This window comes from Callithrix jacchus, chromosome 15 (assembly GCF_049354715.1).
Source record: "Callithrix jacchus isolate 240 chromosome 15, calJac240_pri, whole genome shotgun sequence".
Taxonomy (NCBI): Eukaryota; Metazoa; Chordata; class Mammalia; order Primates; family Cebidae; genus Callithrix; species Callithrix jacchus.
The window spans coordinates 33535591-33555391 of NC_133516.1; the positions used below are offsets into that span (position 1 = coordinate 33535591).

At 37.6% G+C, this 19801-nt stretch overlaps 1 protein-coding gene across 36 annotated transcripts in view; it reads left to right on the plus strand.

The window, feature by feature from the left end:
- The window catches only part of DOCK3 (dedicator of cytokinesis 3), a 718052-nt gene that overhangs the window by 292340 nt on the left and 405911 nt on the right, over positions 1 to 19801 (plus strand). Inside the window, exon 6 of one of the 36 annotated variants that reach the window (XM_078351019.1) lies at positions 9275 to 9353. The exons of the other annotated variants lie outside the window; for them this stretch is intronic. Coding sequence (XP_078207145.1) covers positions 9275 to 9353 — 79 coding nt within the window. The remainder of the gene's footprint in view (positions 1 to 9274; positions 9354 to 19801) is intronic. 36 annotated transcript variants of the gene reach the window in all.

Below are 19801 nucleotides of genomic sequence, written 5' to 3' on the forward strand. Positions count from 1 at the left end.
TCTGCTAAACCTCTGGGCAAGACTCTGACTTCCACCCTCCCTTTTCCACTGTACTGAAGAGGCAGACCCTGTGGGATAGTACCCTGTCTTCCATCCTTGCCCTGCTAAAATGAGGTAGTGCTTGTCCCCACCCAAAGTCAAGCTGAGGAGATAGTGGGGTGAAGTTATGTTATCTAGGTAATACAAATGAAGGAAATCAGAAAACCCCTTGGAGATTTTTATAACTAAATTGACATTCAACCACAGCCTATAAGGGTGAGAGGGTTGCAGTTTTAAGCAGGTTGACTGTTGGCTAAAATAGATTATTCAAATAGGAATTAGAGTATCATAGTTTAATAGTGCCCAGAATATGGCCCAAAATTACTTGTCATATGAAAATCAGGAAAATCTAAACTCAACGGTTGCCGATATTGAGATGACACAGTTGTGGAATGATCAACAAGGACTTTTAAACAGCTTTTGTAAAAATGATTGAACAAGCAATTACAAACACTCTTGAAACAAACAAAAACATAGAAGACCTTAGGAACAAAGTAGAAACTATAAATAACCAAATGAAAATGATAGAACTGAAATATACAATGACCAAAATTAAAAAAAATTATTATATGGGCTCAATAGCAGCCCATAGAAATGATAGAGAAATGAATTAGTCAATTCGAAGATAGTTCACTAGAAATTCTTCAATGTAAATAATGGAGAGAAAAATAGAAAAAATGAGCTCTGCTTCCAGAGATTTGTGGGACTATAACATAAGATGTGGCACTATAGTCTCAAACGTCTGGATACAGAGGACAGGATGTGGAGCCTATATATATACACACATATACATATACATACACATATATATGTGTGTGTGTGTGTATGTATATATATATATATATTTTTTTTTTTTTTAAGAAATAATGGATGAAATTTTTCAATTTGGCAAAAGACATAAGCTTACAGATTCAGGAAGCTTAGTGAACTTCAAATGGGAAAACCCCAAAGAAATCCATACTTGGGCACATCATATTCCAAATTGTGAAAATTAAAGCCAAAGAAGAAATCTTCAAAGTATATAGAGGACATTAGCACATTACATATGTCAGTAATTTGAATAACAAGTTTCTCATCAGAAAGTATGGAGGACAGGAAATATCCCAGCATTTTTCAACTGTTAAAAGAAAACAACAACAGATTACCCTGAATTGTGTATTCAACAAAAATATGCTTCAAGAATGAAGGGGTAGTTAGCCCATAACAGAAAGAGGAAAGCTAAGAAAATTTGTTGACAGCAGATTGGTTCTAAAAGAGTGACTGACTATAAAGGAGGTTGTTCAGAAAGAAAGGAAGTGATAACTGGATGCTTGGAACATTAAGAATGAATAAAGCAAGGGAAAGGGTTAATTCTCTCTACAGTCTTTTAAATTGTGTTTAATAATACAAAGCAAAAATTATAATGATCTAGTTCTCAGTGTATATTCAGTTAATATTTGAGAAAACTGTTGGCCGGGTGCAGTGGCTCATACCTGTAATCCCAGCACTTTGGGAGGCTGAGACGGGCGGATCACCTGACTGCAGGAGTTCAAGACTAGCCTGACCAATGTGGGGAAACGCTGTCTCTACTAAATATAGAAAAATTAGCCAGGTGTGGTGGCACATGCTTGTATTCCCAGCTACTCAGGAGGCTGAGACAGGAGAATCACTTGAACTTGGAAGGCAGAGGTTGCAATGAGCTGAGATGGCACCATTGCACTCCAGCCTGGGTGACAAAAGTGAAACTCCATCTCAAAAAAAAGGAAAAGAAAACCTTTATAAAGTGGAGAGGGAAAGGGACATAAATTATGATAGAGTAACTACATTGCACTATAAGTATCAAAACGTTCATATTGGTAGGCTATGCAATTACACATGTATATTGCAATGTCTAGAGCAATCATTAAAATATTACATAAGGTGATATAATAAAAAGTACTATAAGTTAAAATGGAATGCTAAAAATGTTCAAGTAACCTACAGAAAAATAAGAAAGGGGAAAGAGAGGCAGGTAAAATAGAGGGAGTAAGCACAAAGTAAATACTAAAATGGCAGGCTTAGATCCTAATATATGAATAGTTACAATATTGAGTTCAGCAGAATTGAAAAATAAAACTATTTGTTGTCTATATGAAACTCACTTTAAACTCGTTTGTCTATATGATGCTATAGGGAGGCTAAAGGTTAAAGATAGAAAAATATATGCTATGCAAACATTCATGAAAGAAAAAACGGTAATTATATTAATAATATGTCATTATATCATGAATAATTTTTTCTTTTTTTTTTTAAATTTTTTATTGGATTTTAGGTTTTGGGGTACATGAGCAGAGCATGCAAGACAGTTGCGTAGGAACACACATGGCAGTGTGCTTTTCTTTCCTTCTCCCCTTCACCCATATTTGGCATTTCTCCCCAGGCTATCCCTCCCCACCACCCCCTCCCACTGGCCCTCCTCTTTTCCCCCCAATAGACCCCAGTGTTTAGTGCTCCCCTTTCTGTGTCCATGTGTTCTCATTTTTCATCACCCGCCTATGAGTGAGAATATGCGGTGTTTCATTTTCTGTTCTTGTGTCAGTTTGCTGAGGATGACATTCTCCAGATTCATCCATGTCCCTACAAACGACACAAACTCATCATTTCTGATTGCTGCATAATATTCCATGGTGTATATGTGCCACATTTTTCCAATCCAGTCTATCATCAATGGGCATTTGGGTTGATTCCAGGTCTTTGCTATTGTAAACAGTGCTGCAGTGAACATTCGTGTACATGTGTCCTTATAGTAGAACGATTTATAGTCTTTTGGATATATACCCAGTAATGGGATTGCTGGGTCAAATGGAATTTCTATTTCTAAGGCCTTGAGGAATCGCCACACTGTCTTCCACAATGGTTGAACTAATTTACACTCCCACCAACAGTGTAAAAGTGTTCCTTTTTCTCCACATCCTCTCCAGCATCTGTTGTCTCCAGATTTTTTATTGATCGCCATTCTAACTGTCATGAGATGGTATCTCAATGTGGTTTTGATTTGCATTTCTCTAATGACCAGTGATGATGAACATTTTTTCATCTGATTGTTGGCCTCATATATGTCTTCTTTTGTAAAAGGGTCTGTTCATATTTTTTGCCCATTTTTGAATGGGCTCTTTTGTTTTTTTCCTGTAAATCTGTTTGAGTTCTTTGTAAATTCTGGATATCAGCTTTTTGTCAGATGGGTAAACTGCAAACATTTTTTCCCATTCTGTTGGTTGCCGATTCACTCTAGTGACTGTTTATTTTGTCATGCAGAAGCTGTGGAGTTTCATTAGGTCCCATTTGTCTATTTTGGCTTTTGTTGCCAATGCTTTTGGTGTTTTGTTCATGAAGTCCTTGCCTACTGCTATGTCCTGGATGGTTTTGCCTAGATTTTCTTCTAGGGTTTTTATGGTGTTAGGTCTTAAGTTTAAGTCTTTAATCCATCTGGAGTTAATTTTAGTGTAAGGTGTCAGGAAGGGGTCCAGTTTCTGCTTTCTGCACATGGCTAGCCAGTTTTCCCAACACCATTTATTAAACAGGGAATTCTTTCCCCATTGCTTGTTTTTGTCAGGTTTATCAAAGATTGTATGGTTGTAGACATGTTGTGTTGCCTCCGATGCCTCTGTTTTGTTCCATTGGTCTATATCTCTGTTTTGGTACCAGTACCATGCTGTTTTGATTACTGTAGCCTTGTAGTATAGTTTGAAATCCGGTAGTGTGATGCCCCCCGCTGTGTTGTTTTTGCTTAGAATTGACTTGGCTATGCGGGCTCTCTTTTGGTTCCATATGAGGTTCATGGTGGTTTTTTTCAGTTCTGTGAAGAAAGTCAATGTTAGCTTGATGGGGATAGCATTGATTCTGTAAATTACTTTGGGCAGTATAGCCATTTTCACGATATTAATTCTTCCTAGCCATGAACATGGAATGTTTCTTTGTCTTTTTGTGTCCTCTCTTATTTCCTTGAGCAGTGTTTTGTAGTTTTCCTTGAAGAGGTTTTCTTACGTTTTTTGTGAGTTGTATTCCTAGGTATTTTATTCTTTGTGTAGCAATTGTGAATGGCAGTTTGTTCTTGATTTGGCTCTCTTTAAGTTTGTTATTTTTGTAGAGTAATACTTGTGATTTTTGCACATTGATTTTATATCTTGAGAGTTTGCTGAAGTTGCTTATCAGTTTCAGGAGTTTTTCGGCTGAGGCGATGGGGTCTTCTAGATATATTATCATGTCATCTGCAAATAGAGACAGTTTGGCTTCCACCTTTCCTATTTAAATACCCTTTATTTCTTTTTCTTGCCTGATTGCTCTGGCTAGAACTTCCAGTACTATATTGAATAGGAGTGGTGAGAGAGGGCATCCTTGTCTAGTGCTGGATTTCAAAGGGAATGCTTCCAGTTTTTGCCCATTCAGTATGATATTGGCTGTTGGTTTATTGTAAATAGCTTTTATTACTTTGAGATACATTCCATCGATACTGAGTTTATTTAGGGTTTTTAGCATAAAGAGCTGTTGAATTTTGTGGAATGCCTTCTCTGCATCAATTGAGATAATCATATAATTTTTGTTTTTGGTTCTGTTTATGTGGTGAATTACGTTGATAGACTTGCGTATGTTGAACCAGCCTTGCATCCCCGGGATGAATTTTACTTGATCATGATGGATAAGTTTTTGGATGTGCTGTTGCAATCGGCTTGCCAATATTTTATTTTTGCATCTATGTTCATCATGGATATCGGCCTGAAGTTTTTTTTTTCCTGTTGAGTCTCTGCCGGGTATTGGTATCAGGATGATGTTGGTCTCATAAAATGATTTGGGAAGGATTCCCTCTTTTTGTATTATTTTGAGGAGTTTCAGAATAAATGGTACCAGCTCCTCTTTGTGTGTCTGGTAGAATTCGGCTGTGAACCCATCTGGACCTGGGCTTCTTTTGTGTGGTAGGCTCTTAATTGCTGCCTCGACTTCTGACCTTGTTATTGGTCTATTCATAGTTTTAGCTTCCTCCTGGTTTAGGCTTGGGAGGACACAGGAGTCCATGAATTTATCCATTTCTTCCAGGTTTACTAGTTTATGTGCATAGAGTTGTTTGTAATATTCTCTGATGATGGTTTGAATTTCTGTGGAATCTGCGGTGATTTTTCCTTTATCATTTTTTATTGCATCTATTTGGTTGTTCTCTCTTTTTTTATTTTTAATCAGTCTGGCTAGTGGTCTGTCTATTTTGTTGCTCCTTGCAAAAAACCAGCTCTTGGATTTATTGATGTTTTGTAGGGTTGTTTGTGTCTCTATCTCCTTCAGTTCTGCTCTCATCTTTGTTATTTCTTGTCTTCTGCTAGGTTTTGAGGTTTTTGATCTTGCTCTTGTAGCTCTTTCAATTTTGACAATAGGGTGTCAATTTTGGATTGCTCTATTCTCCTCATATTGGCACTTATTGCTATATATTTTCCTCTGGAGACTGCTTTAAATGTTCTCCAGAGATTCTGGCATGTTGTGTCTTCGTTCTCATTGGTTTTGAAGATCTTCTTTATTTTTGTCTTCATTTCATTGTTTATCCAGTCAACATTCAAGAGCCAGTTTTTCAGTTTCCATGAAGCTATGAGTTTCTGAGTTGGTTTCTGAATTCCGAGTTCTAACTTGATTGCACTATGGTCTTAGAGACTGTTTGTTATGATTTCAGTTGTTTTGCATTTGCTGAGGAGTGCTTTACTTCCAATTATGTGGTCAATTTTAGAGTAGGTGTGATGTGGTGCTGAGAAAAATATATATTCTGTGGATTTGGGGTGGAGAGTTCTGTAGATGTCTATCACGTTTGCTTGTTCCAGGTCCCAGTTCAAACCCTGGATATCCTTGTTAATTTTCTGTTTGGTTTATCTGTCTAATATTGACAGTGGAGTGTTAAAGTCTTCCACTATTATTGTGTGGGAGTCTAAGTCTCTTTGTAAGTCATTAAGAACTTGCCTTATGTATCTGGGTGCTCCTGTATTGGGTCCATATATGTTTAGGATCGTTAGCTCTTCTTGTTGTATTGATCCTTTTACCATTATGTAATGACCTTCTTTGTCTCTTTTTTTAAGTTGAACGGATGGCTCTCCCCCAGGTGTTTTGGTCGCCCGTTTTTAGAGCACCGGGATCTGTGTGATTTCCCATGCAGCTAGCTACTGCGCTGGCTCAAACACCACTTCCCAGGAATCTCCTGGTCTGGCTCACTGTCCAAGTCCCGTTTAATCAGATGGATATGCTAATCTGCCCTTTCAAATCTTATATTGCCAGTTTAGCAGGGCGCCCGGCCGTGTGTGTTTTGTGTGGATTGTTGGGGAGTGCCTGCGCTGTGGCACCCACCAAAGCGGCCGCAACAGCCGAACCGGCTGTGCCTGCCTCCCATGTCTTTGCTAGACCTGGGACTTTCCCCGTTCTGTGGGCAACAAAGATCTGTCTGGAAATGCGGCTTTGACTCACCCTCTGACCATTCACTGAGAGCTGCGATCCTGAGTTGTTCTTACTGCACCATCTTGAAACCCCCCCATCTCATCCTTTTTATAAAGAGTTAACTCAAAGTGGAATATAGGTTCAAATGTAAAATGTGAAACTATAAAACTTTCAGAAGAAAGATTTAGGAGAAAACATTCATGACCTAGTCTCACTCAAGTGGAGATATGGCAGTAAAGGAAATGATCCATAAAGTAAAAAGGTAATACACTGGACTTCATCAGAATCAAAATTTTTGCTCTTGAATGATCCTGTTAAAAGGATGAAAATATAAGTCATATACTGAAGGAAAATATTTGAAAATTATATATCCATCAAAAGATTTATATTTAGAATATTTATGAAACTTTGTAAATGGAACAGTGATACAACAACTCAATTAGGAATTGGTTAAAATACTTGAATAGGTTCAAGGAGGTTATGTGGCTAGCCAGTAAGCACATGAATATATTTTTCATATCATTAGCCAATAGAGTAATGCAAATAATTGATAAAATTAGATACTTATATATACCTGTTAGAAATACTGAAATAAACATTACTGCTAATACCAAGTGATAGTAAGGATGTGGATCTGGATCTCTCATACATTACTGGTGAAAAATGGCACAGCCACTCAGAAAAATTTGGACTTTTCTTATAAAGTTAAACATATACTTAACATATGACCCAGCCATCACATTTCTGTGTGTTTATCCTAGAGAATTGAAAGCTTCTGTTCACATAATAGCTTTTACATGTATATTTATAGAAGCTTTATTTGTAATAGCACAAACTAGAAACAATCCAAATATCCTTCAGTAGGTATGTAGAAGAATAAACTATGGAATACTACTTGGAAACTAATAGGAGTAAATGATGAATACATCCAGCACCTTAGAGTGATAGATCTCAAGGGCATGATGCTACTTAAGAAAATGTAAGTTCAAAGGGTTGCATATTCCGTGATTCCATTTATATGACATTCTCAAAGTGACAAAATTATAGCAATTGAGACAGATTTGTTTTTGCGAAGAGTTGGGAATGAGGTCAGCGTGTGACTATTAAGGCTTAATATGAGTTTCTTTATGGTGATGGCACAGTTCTGAATTCTGATTGTGGTGATAGCTATTCGAATTTACACATTTGATTTCTTTGTAAAGGAGTTAATAATATTGCAAAAATGTCAGTTTTGTGGTTTGACAGTGTACTGTGGATATGTAAGATCTTACCAATGGATGAAGCTGGATAAATAGTATATGGAATTCTCTATATGTTTTAGGCAAGTTCTGGTGAATATCAAAAAGTCATACACACCAGAAGTTTAAAAAGGAATGTTTGCCATATATTTACTAATTTAGGACAAAAATTGTCAATGTGATCAACATTTTCTTCCTGATATCACATTCCATATGAACAAAGTTAAATTTGAAGCTTCATGGAAAGAGATAGCTTATTTGTGACATAGAAGATCACAAAAATTATTTTTAAAACTAAAAACTTTTTATAATAAAAATAAATAATAGTTTTCTACATTTTTAGCATGAATTATACTATTATATTATGAATAGCTATTATATGCTATTATTTATGCATGAGATTTTAATTATGATTGACAGTGTTAACTAAATTGACTCTAAAAACTGTAACCTAAATTTCAAGAATTGTTTTTGGATTCGATGTTAATGCTACAGAGTTAACATAAGAGTGTCTGAATTTATTTGGCTGTAGTTTTGAAACCGAGAACTGCAAAATAAATTATCTATAAAGTAAAATTATTTTAAAAGAGATGAACTAATTTTGTTACTGAGAATGTGAATATTAAAGGAGAATCATTTTTTTTTTTGCTTTTGGAAAGCTTTTAGGTATGTTTGAAATAACTTTTATATGTTAATCCACTTTTCAATTTCAAATTTATTGAAATTAAAAGATAAATCAAATATTTGTTATGAAAATTTAGCATTTGAAGTGAGATATGCTGTAAGTATAAAATACATACTGGAGTTTTGAGACTTCATACAAATAAACGAATGGAAAATATTCCATTATTATTTATTATATTGATTATATGTTGAAATGGTGATATTTTGTGCATATTAGATTATATAAAATGTGTCAATAACATTTAAGAAATAGGCCATATATTTTAAATATACTTTGTTGAGCTTATAAAGGAAAATAATTTTTAAAAATTAGAATAAATAAAATCCCCAGGGAAAATTAGTTAACAACTTTAGAAAATAATGCTAAAGGTAAATGTACAGAGATCAAAAAAAGATTAGTGGTTACCAGGGGTTGGTGGGTAAATGGGAATGGATGACTAGACAGACCACCGAGGATTTTAAGGGCAGTGAAAATACTTTGTGAAATACTTTGTGGTAAATACATAGGTACATGTACATTATGCATTAACACTTTGTAAAATTGAGACCAAGAATTTTAACAAACAACCTAACAAATTGGTATTATTCTTAAATCATAGTAACTATATGAAATGGGAACTATACCCATTTTACAGATGCACTATTAGTCTCCTTAATTTTTCTTTATTCTTCAAGATGACAAGCACATTGGCAGTAAATCTGATTAATTGAAAAGAGGGCTTTGTTGTTGAAGAGTGATACATTTCATATGACTCATGTTAATTCATTAAAAATAGAGTTGAGGAATTTATTAATTTCATATTGAAGATTTCTATCTAGCATATATTTAATGCTTGTATGTATTCTTTATATTTTACATTTTACATACATTATCTTTTCTTTTTTTTTTTTGGCAGCAGGGTCTGGCTCTGTCGCCCAGGCTGGAGTATAGTGTTGCGACATTGGTTCACTGCAATCTTCATTTCCCAGATTCAGGTGACTCTTCTCCTTCAGCCTCCTGAGTAGCTGGGATTACAGGCATGCACTACCACATCCAGCTAATTTTTGTATTTTTAATAGCGACAGGGTTTCATTCTGTTGGCCAGACTGGTCATGAACACATTATCTTTTTAAAATTATCACTACTATTACTATTATTTTTACATTGCAGTTTAGAAGCTGAGCCTTAGAAAGGAAACAAAGTCTATGTGTACAAAGTCATAGAACTGGAGAATGCCCAGCCAGAAGACAAACGTAGATTCAGTAGATTCTTTTTTTTAATTCCACTTTAGGTTTTGGGGTACATGTGAAGAACATGCAAGGTTGTTTCATAGGTACACACGTGGCAGTATGATTTGCTGCCTTCCTCTCCTTCACCTATATCTGTCATTTCTCCCCATGCTATCTCTTTCCTATTTCTGCCAACAGAACCCAGTGTATAGTGCTCCCCTCCCTGTGTCCATGTGTTCTCCTTGTTCAACACCCACCTATGAGTGAGAACATGTGGTATTTCATTTTCTGTTCTTGTGTCAGTTTGCTGAAAATGATGGTTTCCAGGTTCATCCATGTCTCTAGAAAGGACACAAACTCATTGTTCTTGATGGCTGCATAATAGTGCATGATGTTTATGTGCCACACTTTCCCTGTCCAGTCTATCATCGATGGGCATTTGGGTTTGTTCCAGGTCTTTGCTGTTGTAAACAGTGCTGTAATGAACATTCGTTGCATTTGTCCTTACAGTAAAACGATTTACAATCCTTTGGCTATATACCCAGTAATGGGATTGCTGGATCAAATGGAATTTCTGTTTCTAGGTCCTTGAGGGATCGCCACACTGTCTTCCACAATGGCTGAACTAATTTACACTCCCACTGACAGTGTAAATGTGTTATTTCTCCACATTCTCTCTAGCATCTGTGGTCTCCAGATTTTTTAATGATCGCCATTCTAACTGGCATGAGATAGTATATCAGTGTAGTTTTGATTTGCATTTTTCTAATGACCAGTAATGATGAGTATTTTTTCATATTTTGTTGACCTCACGTATGTTTTTTTGTAAAGTGTCTGTTCATATCCTTTGCCCACTTTTAATTGGGCTTGTTTTTTTTTCTTGTAAATCTGTTTGAGTTCTTTGTAGATTCTGGATATCAGCCCTTTGTCAGATGGGTAAACTTTAAAAAAATTTTCCCATTCTGTTGGTTGCCGATTCACTCTAATGACTGTTCCTTTTGCCGAACAGAAGCTGTGGAGTTTGATTAGGTCCCATTTGTCTATTTTGGCTTTTGTTGCCAATGCTTTTGGTCTTTTCGTCATGAAGCTCTTGCCTACGCCTGGGTCCTGAATGGTTTTGCCTAGATTTTCTTCCAGGGTTTTTATGGTGCCAGGTCTTATGTTTAAGTCTTTAATCCATCGGGGTTAATTTTAGTTTAAGGTGTCAGGAAGGGGTCCAGTTTCTGCTTTCTGCACGTGGCTATCCAGTTTTCCGAACAGCATTTATTAAGCAGGGAATCCTTTTTCCATTGGTTGTTTTTGTCAGGTTTCTCAAAGACCAGATGACTGTGTTTCCTCCGAGGCCTCTGTTCTGTTCCATTGGTCTATATCTCCGTTTTAGTACCAGTACCATGATGTTTTGATTACTGTAGGCTTGTAGTATAGTTCGAAGTCCGGTAGTGTGATGCTTTTCACTTTGTTCTTTTTGCTTAGAATTGGCTTGGCTATGCGGGCTCTCTTTGGGTTTCATATGAAGCTTAAGGTGTTTTTTTTTTTCAGTTCCATGAGGAAGGTCATTGGTAGCTTGATGGGGATAGTGTTGAATCTGTAAATCAGTTTGGGCAGTATGGTCATTTTCACGATACTGATTTCTTCTAACCATGAACATGGAATGTTTCTTTATCTGTTTGTGTCCTCTCTTATTTTGTTGGGCAGTGGTTTTTAGTTCTCCTTGCAGAGGTCCTTTATGTTCCTTGTTAGTTGTATTGCTACGTAATTTATTCTCTTTGTAGCAATTGTGCATGGCAGGTCGTTCTTGATTTGGCTCTCTTTTAGTTTGTTTTTGATGTATAGGAATGCTTGTGATTTTTGCACATTGATTTTGTATCCTGAGACTTTGTTGAAGTTGCTTATCAGTGTCAGGAGATTTTGGGCTGAGATGATGGGGTCTTCTAGATATATAATTATGTCATTTGCAAATAGAGACAATTTGACTTCTTTTTTTCTTATTTGAATACTCTTTATTTTTTTTTTGCCTGATTGCTCTGCGTAGAACTTCCAGTACTATATTGAAAAGGAATGGTGAAAGAGAGCATCCTTTTCTAGTGCCAGATTTTAAAGAGTATGCTTCCAGTTTTTGCCCATTTAGTATGGTACTGGCTGGGGGGTTGTCATAAATAGCTTTTATTATTTTGAGATACGTTCTGTCAATACCTAGTTTATTGATGTTTTTAGCGTAACGGGCTGTTAAATTTTGTCAAAGGCCATCTCTGCATCAATTGAGATAATCATGTGGTTTTTTTTTTGGTTCTGTTTATGTGGTGAATTACATTTATAGACTTGCATATGTTGAACCAGCCTTGCATCCCCGACCTGGCTACCCATGCGACTTTTCTGCCTGGGAATCTCCTGGTCTGTGGGCAATAAAAATCCGTCTGGAAATGTGGCATCCACTCACCCTCTGCACTTTCACGGGGAGCTGCAATCCTGAGCTGCTCCTAATTGGCCATCTTGGATCTTCCTCCCTCAGTAGATTCTTTAGGGCTTTAATACATTATTTTGGCATCTGAATTAAATCCTTTAACATACCTAGCATATAATTTATTTTGATTTTAGTAGTTGCTTATTACTGTCTTCTGATACAGAAATTGCATTTATTAAGATGAAGAATATCTGGAAATGACCTCTCAAATATAGTAATTTATTAACCAAAATATATATTTATTTTTCAAATAAGCATGGGCTGTTGTGGTTTGGTTTGGTAGCTCTAAGAAGAATTCAGCTTCATTCTGTTCTTCTCTATCTTCCTCATTATAATATTGCAACTTTGTAACCCAAGATGATTAGTTCTAGATAGCACATCTACATTCTGGCTAGTAAGAAGGAAGAAAGGAAGGAAAAAAGAAAAAAGGCATGCTCTTTTCTATTAAGGACACTTTTTAGAAGTTGTATAAAACATTTACTGTCTACTTTCTATTAGTTAAAATTAAAATATAGAGTAACCTCTAGATTAAACAGAGGTTGAAAATTGATTCCTATTCTATTTATTTGTATAGTAGCCAAAAAATCAGGGTTCCTATTACTGTAGAAAAAGAAAAGAATCCATACTGAGAGACCTCTAGCAATCTCTACCACAGTGACTATTGAAAATTGTTTCCATGTAAAGGCTTAATGTATTTTCTTTTGCTACTTCTGTGAAATAGTGGAATCATTCCTTCACAACACTTGAGTGTATTACTTTTTTAAAAAAATTTTTATTGGATTTTAGGTTTTGGGGTACATGAGCAGAGCATGCAAGACAGTTGTGTAGGTACACACATGGCAGTGTGCTTTGTTTTCCTTCTCCCCTTCATTCACATTTGGCATTTCTCCCCAGGCTATCCCTCCCCACCACCCCCTCCCACTGGCCCTCCCCTTTTCCCCCCAATAGACCCCAGTGTTTAGTGCTCCCCTTTCTGTGTCCATGTGTTCTCATTTTTCATCACCCGCCTATGAGTGAGAATATGCGGTGTTTCATTTTCTGTTCTTGTGTCAGTTTGCTGAGGATGACGTTCTCCAGATTCATCCATGTCCCTACAAACGACACAAACTCATCATTTCTGATTGCTGCATAATATTCCATGGTGTATATGTGCCACATTTTTCCAATCCAGTCTATCATCAATGGGCATTTGGGTTGATTCCAGGTCTTTGCTATTGTAAACAGTGCTGCAGTGAACATTCGTGTACATGTGTCCTTATAGTAGAACGATTTATAGTCTTTTGGATATATACCCAGTAATGGGATTGCTGGGTCAAATGGAATTTCTATTTCTAAGGCCTTGAGGAATCGCCACACTGTCTTCCACAATGGTTGAACTAATTTACACTCCCACCAACAGTGTAAAAGTGTTCCTTTTTCTCCACATCCTCTCCAGCATCTGTTGTCTCCAGACTTTTTAATGATCGCCATTCTAACTGGCGTGAGATGGTATCTCAATGTGGTTTTGATTTGCATCTCTCTGATGACCAGTGACGATGAGCATTTTTTCATATGATTGTTGGCCTCATATATGTCTTCTTTCGTAAAGTGTCTGTTCATATCCTTTGTCCACTTTTTAATGGGCTTGTTTGTTTTTTTCTGTAAATCTGTTTGAGTTCTTTGTAAATTCTGGATATCAGCCCTTTGTCAGATGGGTAAACTGCAAACATGTTTTCCCATTCTGTTGGTTGCCGATTCACTCTAGTGACTGTTTCTTTTGCCGTGCCGAAGCTGTGGAGTTTGATTAGGTCCCATTTGTCTATTTTGGCTTTTGTTGCCAATGCTTTTGGTGTTTTGTTCATGAAGTCCTTGCCTACTCCTACGTCCTGGATAGTTTTGCCTAGATTTCCTTCTAGGGTTTTTATGGTGCCAGGTCTTATGTTTAAGTCTTTAATCCATCTGGAGTTAATTTTAGTGTAAGGTGTCAGGAAGGGGTCCAGTTTCTGCTTTCTGCACATGGCTAGCCAGTTTTCCCAACACCATTTGTTAAACAGGGAATCCTTTCCCCCTTGCTTTTGTCAGGTTTATCAAAGATTGTATAGTTGTAGATATGTTGTGTTGCCTCTGGTGCCTCTGTTTTGTTCCATTGGTCTATATCTCTGTTTTGGTACCAGTACCATGCTGTTTTGATTACTGTAGCCTTGAGTATAGTTTGAAATCCGGTAGTGTGATGCCCCCTGCTGTGTTGTTTTTGCTTAGAATTGACTTGGGTATGTGGGCTCTCTTTTGGTTCCATATGAAGTTCATGGTGGTTTTTTCCAGTTCTGTGAAGAAAGTCAATGGTAGCTTGATGGGGTTAGCGTTGATTCTGTAAATTACTTTGGGCAGTGTAGCCATTTTCACGATATTAATTCTTCCTAACCATGAACATGGAATGTTTCTCCATCTGTTTGTGTCCTCTCTGATTTCGTTGAGCAGTGGTTTGTAGTTCGCCTTGAAGAGGTCCCTTACATTTTTTGTGAGGTGTATTCCTAGGTATTTTATTCTTTTTGTAGCAATTGTGAATGGCATTTCGTTCTTGATTTGGCTTTCTTTAAGTCTGTTATTGGTGTAGACGAATGCTTGTGAATTTTGCACATTGATTTTATATCTTGAGAGTTTGCTGAAGTTGCTTATCAGTTTCAGGAGTTTTTGGGCTGAGGTGATGGGGTCTTCTAGGTATACTATCATGTCGTCTACAAATAGAGACAATTTGGCTTCCACCTTTCCTATGTGAATACCCTTTATTTCTTTTTCTTGCCTGATTGCTCTGGCTAGAACTTCCAGTACTATATTGAATAGGAGTGGTGAAAGAGGGCATCCTTGTCTAGTGCCAGATTTCAAAGGGAATGCTTCCAGTTTTTGCCCATTCAGTATGATATTGGCTGTTGGTTTGTCATAAATAGCTTTTATCACTTTGAGATACCTTCCCTCGATACCGAGTTTATTGAGGGTTTTTTTAGCATAAAGGGCTGTTGAATTTTGTCAAATTTTTTCTCTGCGTCAATTGAGATAATCATGTGGTTTTTGTTTTTGGTTCTGTGTATGTGGTGAATTACGTTGATAGACTTGTGTATGTTGAACCAGAGTTGCATCCCCGGGATGAATCCTACTTGATCATGATGAATAAGTTTTTTGATGTGCTGTTGCAATCTGCTTGCCAATATTTTATTGAAGATTTTTGCATCTATGTTCATCATGGATATTGGCCTGAAGTTTTCTTTTCTTGTTGGGTCTCTGCCGGGTTTTGGTATCAGAATGATGTTGGTCTCATAAAATGATTTGGGAAGGATTCCCTCTTTTTGTATTGTTTGGAATAGTTTTAGAAGGAATGGTACCAGCTCCTCTTTGTGTGTCTGGTAGAATTCGGCTGTGAACCCGTCTGGACCTGGGCTTTTTTTGAGTGGTAGGCTCTTAATTGCTGCCTCGACTTCTGACCTTGTTATTGGTCTATTCATAGTTTCAGCTTCCTCCTGGTTTAAGCTTGGGAGGACACAGGAGTCCAGGAATTTATCCATTTCTTCCAGGTTTACTAGTTTATGTGCATAGAGTTGTTTGTAATATTCTCTGATGATGGTTTGAATTTCTGTGGAATCTGTGGTGATTTCCCCTTTATCATTTTTATTGCATCTATTTGGTTGTTCTCTCTTTTATTTTTAATCAATCTGGCTAGTGGTCTATTTTGTTGATCTTTTCAAAACAGCTCTTGGATTTATTGATTTTTTGAAGGGTTTTTCGTGTCTCAATCTCCTTCAGTTCAGCTCTGATCTTAGTTATTTCTTGTCTTCTGCTGCGGTTTGAGTTTTTTTGATCTTCCTCCTCTAGCTCTTTCAATTTTGATGATAGGGTGTCAATTTTGGATCTCTTCATTCTCCTTATATGGGCACTTATTGCTATATACTTTCCTCTAGAGACTGCTTTAAATGTGTCCCAGAGGTTCTGACATGTTGTGTCTTCGTTCTCATTGGTTTCGAAGAACTTCTTTATTTCTGACTTCATTTCATTGTTTTCCCAGTCAACATTCAAGAGCCAGTTGTTCAGTTTCCATGAAGCTGTGCGGTTCTGGGTTGGTTTCTTAATTCTGAGTTCTATCTTGATTGTCCTATGGTCTGAGAGGCTGTGTGTTATGATTTTAGTTGTTTTGCATTTGTTGAGCAGTGCTTTACTTCCAATTTGTGGTCAATTTTACAGCAGGTTTGGTGGTGCTGAGAAGAATGTGTATTCTGTGGATTTGGGGTGGAGAGTTCTGTAAATGTCTATCAGGTTTGCTTGCTCTAGGTCTGAGTTCAAGCCCTGGATATCCTTGTTGATTTTCTGTCTGGTTGATCTGTCTAATATTGACAGTGGGGTGTTAAAGTCTCCCACTATTATTGTGTGGGAGTCTAAGTCTCTTTGTACGTCATTAAGAACTTGCCTTATGTATCTGGGTGCTCCTGCATTGGGACCATATATGTTCAGGATCGTTAGCTCTTCTTGTTGTTTCGATCCTTTTACCATTATGTAATGGCCTTTTTTGTCTCTTTTGATCTTTGTTGCTTTAAAGTCTATTTTATCAGAGATGAGAATTGCAACTCCTGCCTTTTTTTGCTCTCCATTTGCTTGGTAAATCTTCCTCCATCCCTTTATTTTCAGCCTTCGTCTATCCTTGCATGTGAGATGGGTTTCCTGGATACAGCACACTGATGGGTTTTGGATCCTTATCCAATTTGCCAATCTGTTTCTTTTGATTGGTGTATTTAGTCCATTTACATTTAGGGTTAATATTGTCATGTGTGAATTTGATACTGCCATTTTGATGCTAATTGGCTGTTTTGCCGGTTAGTTGTTGTCGATTCATCATTATGTTGATGCTCTTTAGCATTTAGTGTGATTTTGTAATGGCTGGTACTGGTTGTTCCTTTCTATGTGTAGTGCCTCTTTTAGGAGCTCTTGTAAAACGGGCCTGATTGTGACAAAATCTCTGAGTACTTGCTTGTTCACAAAGGATTTTATTTTTCCTTCACTTCTGAAGCTCAGTTTTTCTGGATATGAAATTCTGGGTTGAAAGTTCTATTTTTTAAGAATGTTAAATATTGGCCCCCACTCTCTTCTGGCTTGTAGTGTTTTTGCCGAGAGATCTGCTGTGAGTCTGATGGGCTTCCCTTTGTTGGTGACCCGACCTTTCTCTCTTTCTGCCCTTAGTATTTTTTTTGTATTTCATCCTTGTTGAATCTGATGATTATGTGCCTTGGGGTTGCTCTTCTTGCGGAATATCTTTGTGGTGTTCTCTGTATTTCCTGCATTTGAGTGTTGGCCTGTCTTGCTAGGTTGGAGAAATTTTTCTGGATGATGTTCTGAACAGTATTTTCCAGCTTGGATTCATTCTCTTCGTTTCCTTCTGGTACACCTATCAAACGTAGGTTAGGTTTTTCCACATAGTCCCACATTTCTTGGAGACTTTGTTCATTCCTTTTTGCGCTTTTTTCTCTAATTTTGGTTTCTCGTTTTATTTCATTGAGTTTGTCTTCGACTTCAGATATTCTTCTGCTTGGTCAATTCGGCTATTGAAACTTGTGCATGCTTCGCGAAGTTCTCATATTGTGTTTTTCAGCTCTTTTAATTCATTCATATTCCTATGTTATCCATTCTTGTTATCATGCTCTTAAATCTTTTTTCATATCTTTTTTCAAGTTCCTTAGTTTCTTTGCATTGATTTAATACATGTTTTAGCTCACAAAGGTTTCTCATTATCCACCTTCTGAAGTCTAATTTCATCATTTCATCACAGTCCTTCTCCATCCAGCTTTGTTCCCTTGCTGGTGAGGAGTTTTGGTCCTTTCTAGGATGCAGGGTGTTCTGGTTTCTGGTGTTTTCCTCCTATTTGCGCTGGTTTCTTCCCATCTTTGTGGATTTATTTGCTTGTTGTCTGCGTAGTTGCTGACTTTTTGGTTGGGTCTCTGAGTGGACACCCAGATTGTTGATGATGAAGTATTTCTGTTAATTGGTTTTCTTCTACCAGTCTAGCACTTTCACTGTACGACTGCTGAGGTCCATTCCAGGCCCTGCTTGTCTGGGGTGCACCTATAGCAGCTGTGTCACAGTGAGGGATGCTACCAGTTTCTTTTTCCGCTATATTTTCTTAGGATGATGCCTGCCAAATGTCTGTCTTTTGGATATAGAGGGATCAGGGAGCTGCTTGAGGAGGCAGTCTGTACTTTATAGGAGCTCAATTGCTGAGCTGTGAGCTCTGTTGTTCATTCAGGGCTGTTAGGCTGCTATGTTTGATTCTGCTGCAACAGAGCTCATTAAAAAAACCCTTTTTTTCTCAAATGCTCTGTGTTGGGGGGTTGGGGCTTTATTTTTGGATGTTTGTTGAGATGTCCTGCTTAGCTAGGAGGCAGACTAGCCACTGTTTGCCTGCCAAGGCTCCGCCCTGCTGTTGTATGGTTTGCCCTGTTGCTGCAGGCTCTTCTGTTGGGCTGTGGTCTCTGCCACACCCTGCGGTGGAGTCTCTGTTGTAGTGTGTTGCCTCGTCAATGGCAGGCTGCCTCAGCAGTGGTCGTGTATCTCAGTAGGGACGGGTTGCCTCGGCAACAGCTGGCTGCATAAGCAGTTTGCGTGTATCTTAGTTGGGGCGGGTTGCCTCGGTAATGGTGGACGCCCCTCCCCCCACAAAGCGTCTCGGACCATCTGCACTGGGAGCATTTGGAATCACGGTTTTGTTCGTTTCACTGGGCTACCCCAAACGCTCTGTCCCTGCAATCCCCTGAGCTGGCCTGCTGTCCACGTCTCGTTCAGTCTCAAGTCCAGCCCTCTCAAATCTCAGGTTGCCGGTTCAACAGGGCACCCGGACAAGCACACCCTGTGGGGACCGCTTGGTAGGGCCGGCCGCTGCCACCCCGGCTGCCGGCTTCGCCAGGCAGAGTTACTGCCTGGCGTCTCGCATCTCCTTTATACTTGGGAATTTCCCCGTTCTGTGGGCAACAAAGATCAGTCTGGAAATGCAGCTCCGACTCACCTCTTTGCGGATTGAACGAGAGCTCCAATTCTGGGTTGTTCTCACAGCACCATCTTGAGTCTTGAGTGTATTACTTATGTGGAAAATGAGTTTCAAGTAAAAAGTAATACAGTGTTGATAAAGATTATTAGAATTGCCCAAGTTTGCCTTTAAATTCTTTTTGGTAACTAGATATGCATTTGTGAGGATAAGTACATTACACCTAAAAGTTAAGATTGTACCAATGTGATGTCTTCTGTTTTAGTAGCTGATATTATTCAAAACTTTTCTGAATAAAGTAGAGCTGCTATTTGATGTAATAGTTTTAGAACCTTTAACTTTTGAAAAAATTTTTAGGTGTGCTGTGAGGCTTATATATTTATTTATTATTTCTGGAGATGTGAAAAAACTTGAACGTAGGAGCCTGTATTGGAAAATAGACTATTGCCAACAATAATTTTTATACTTTTAAAGAGAGGTTTGAAATTGTCTTTATAGTTTAAAAAATTTTTATTTACTGGTGAGTGTAATTTTGTTGTTTTGGTAGTGAGCCATTTTAACAAATCTCAATATATTTCATTAAATATTTTTAGCCTGTTGTTAATATGCCTAATGCCAAATGGTTGTTATTGTTAGTCTTGTGGGAGGTCAGACATATAATCAACTATTTTCAAAACAGAACATTTTCATTCTAGTATTGAATTCTAGTAAAAGATGAAAACTCTAAGCAGTTTTTTCCTCTCTGCCTTTCTCACTCCC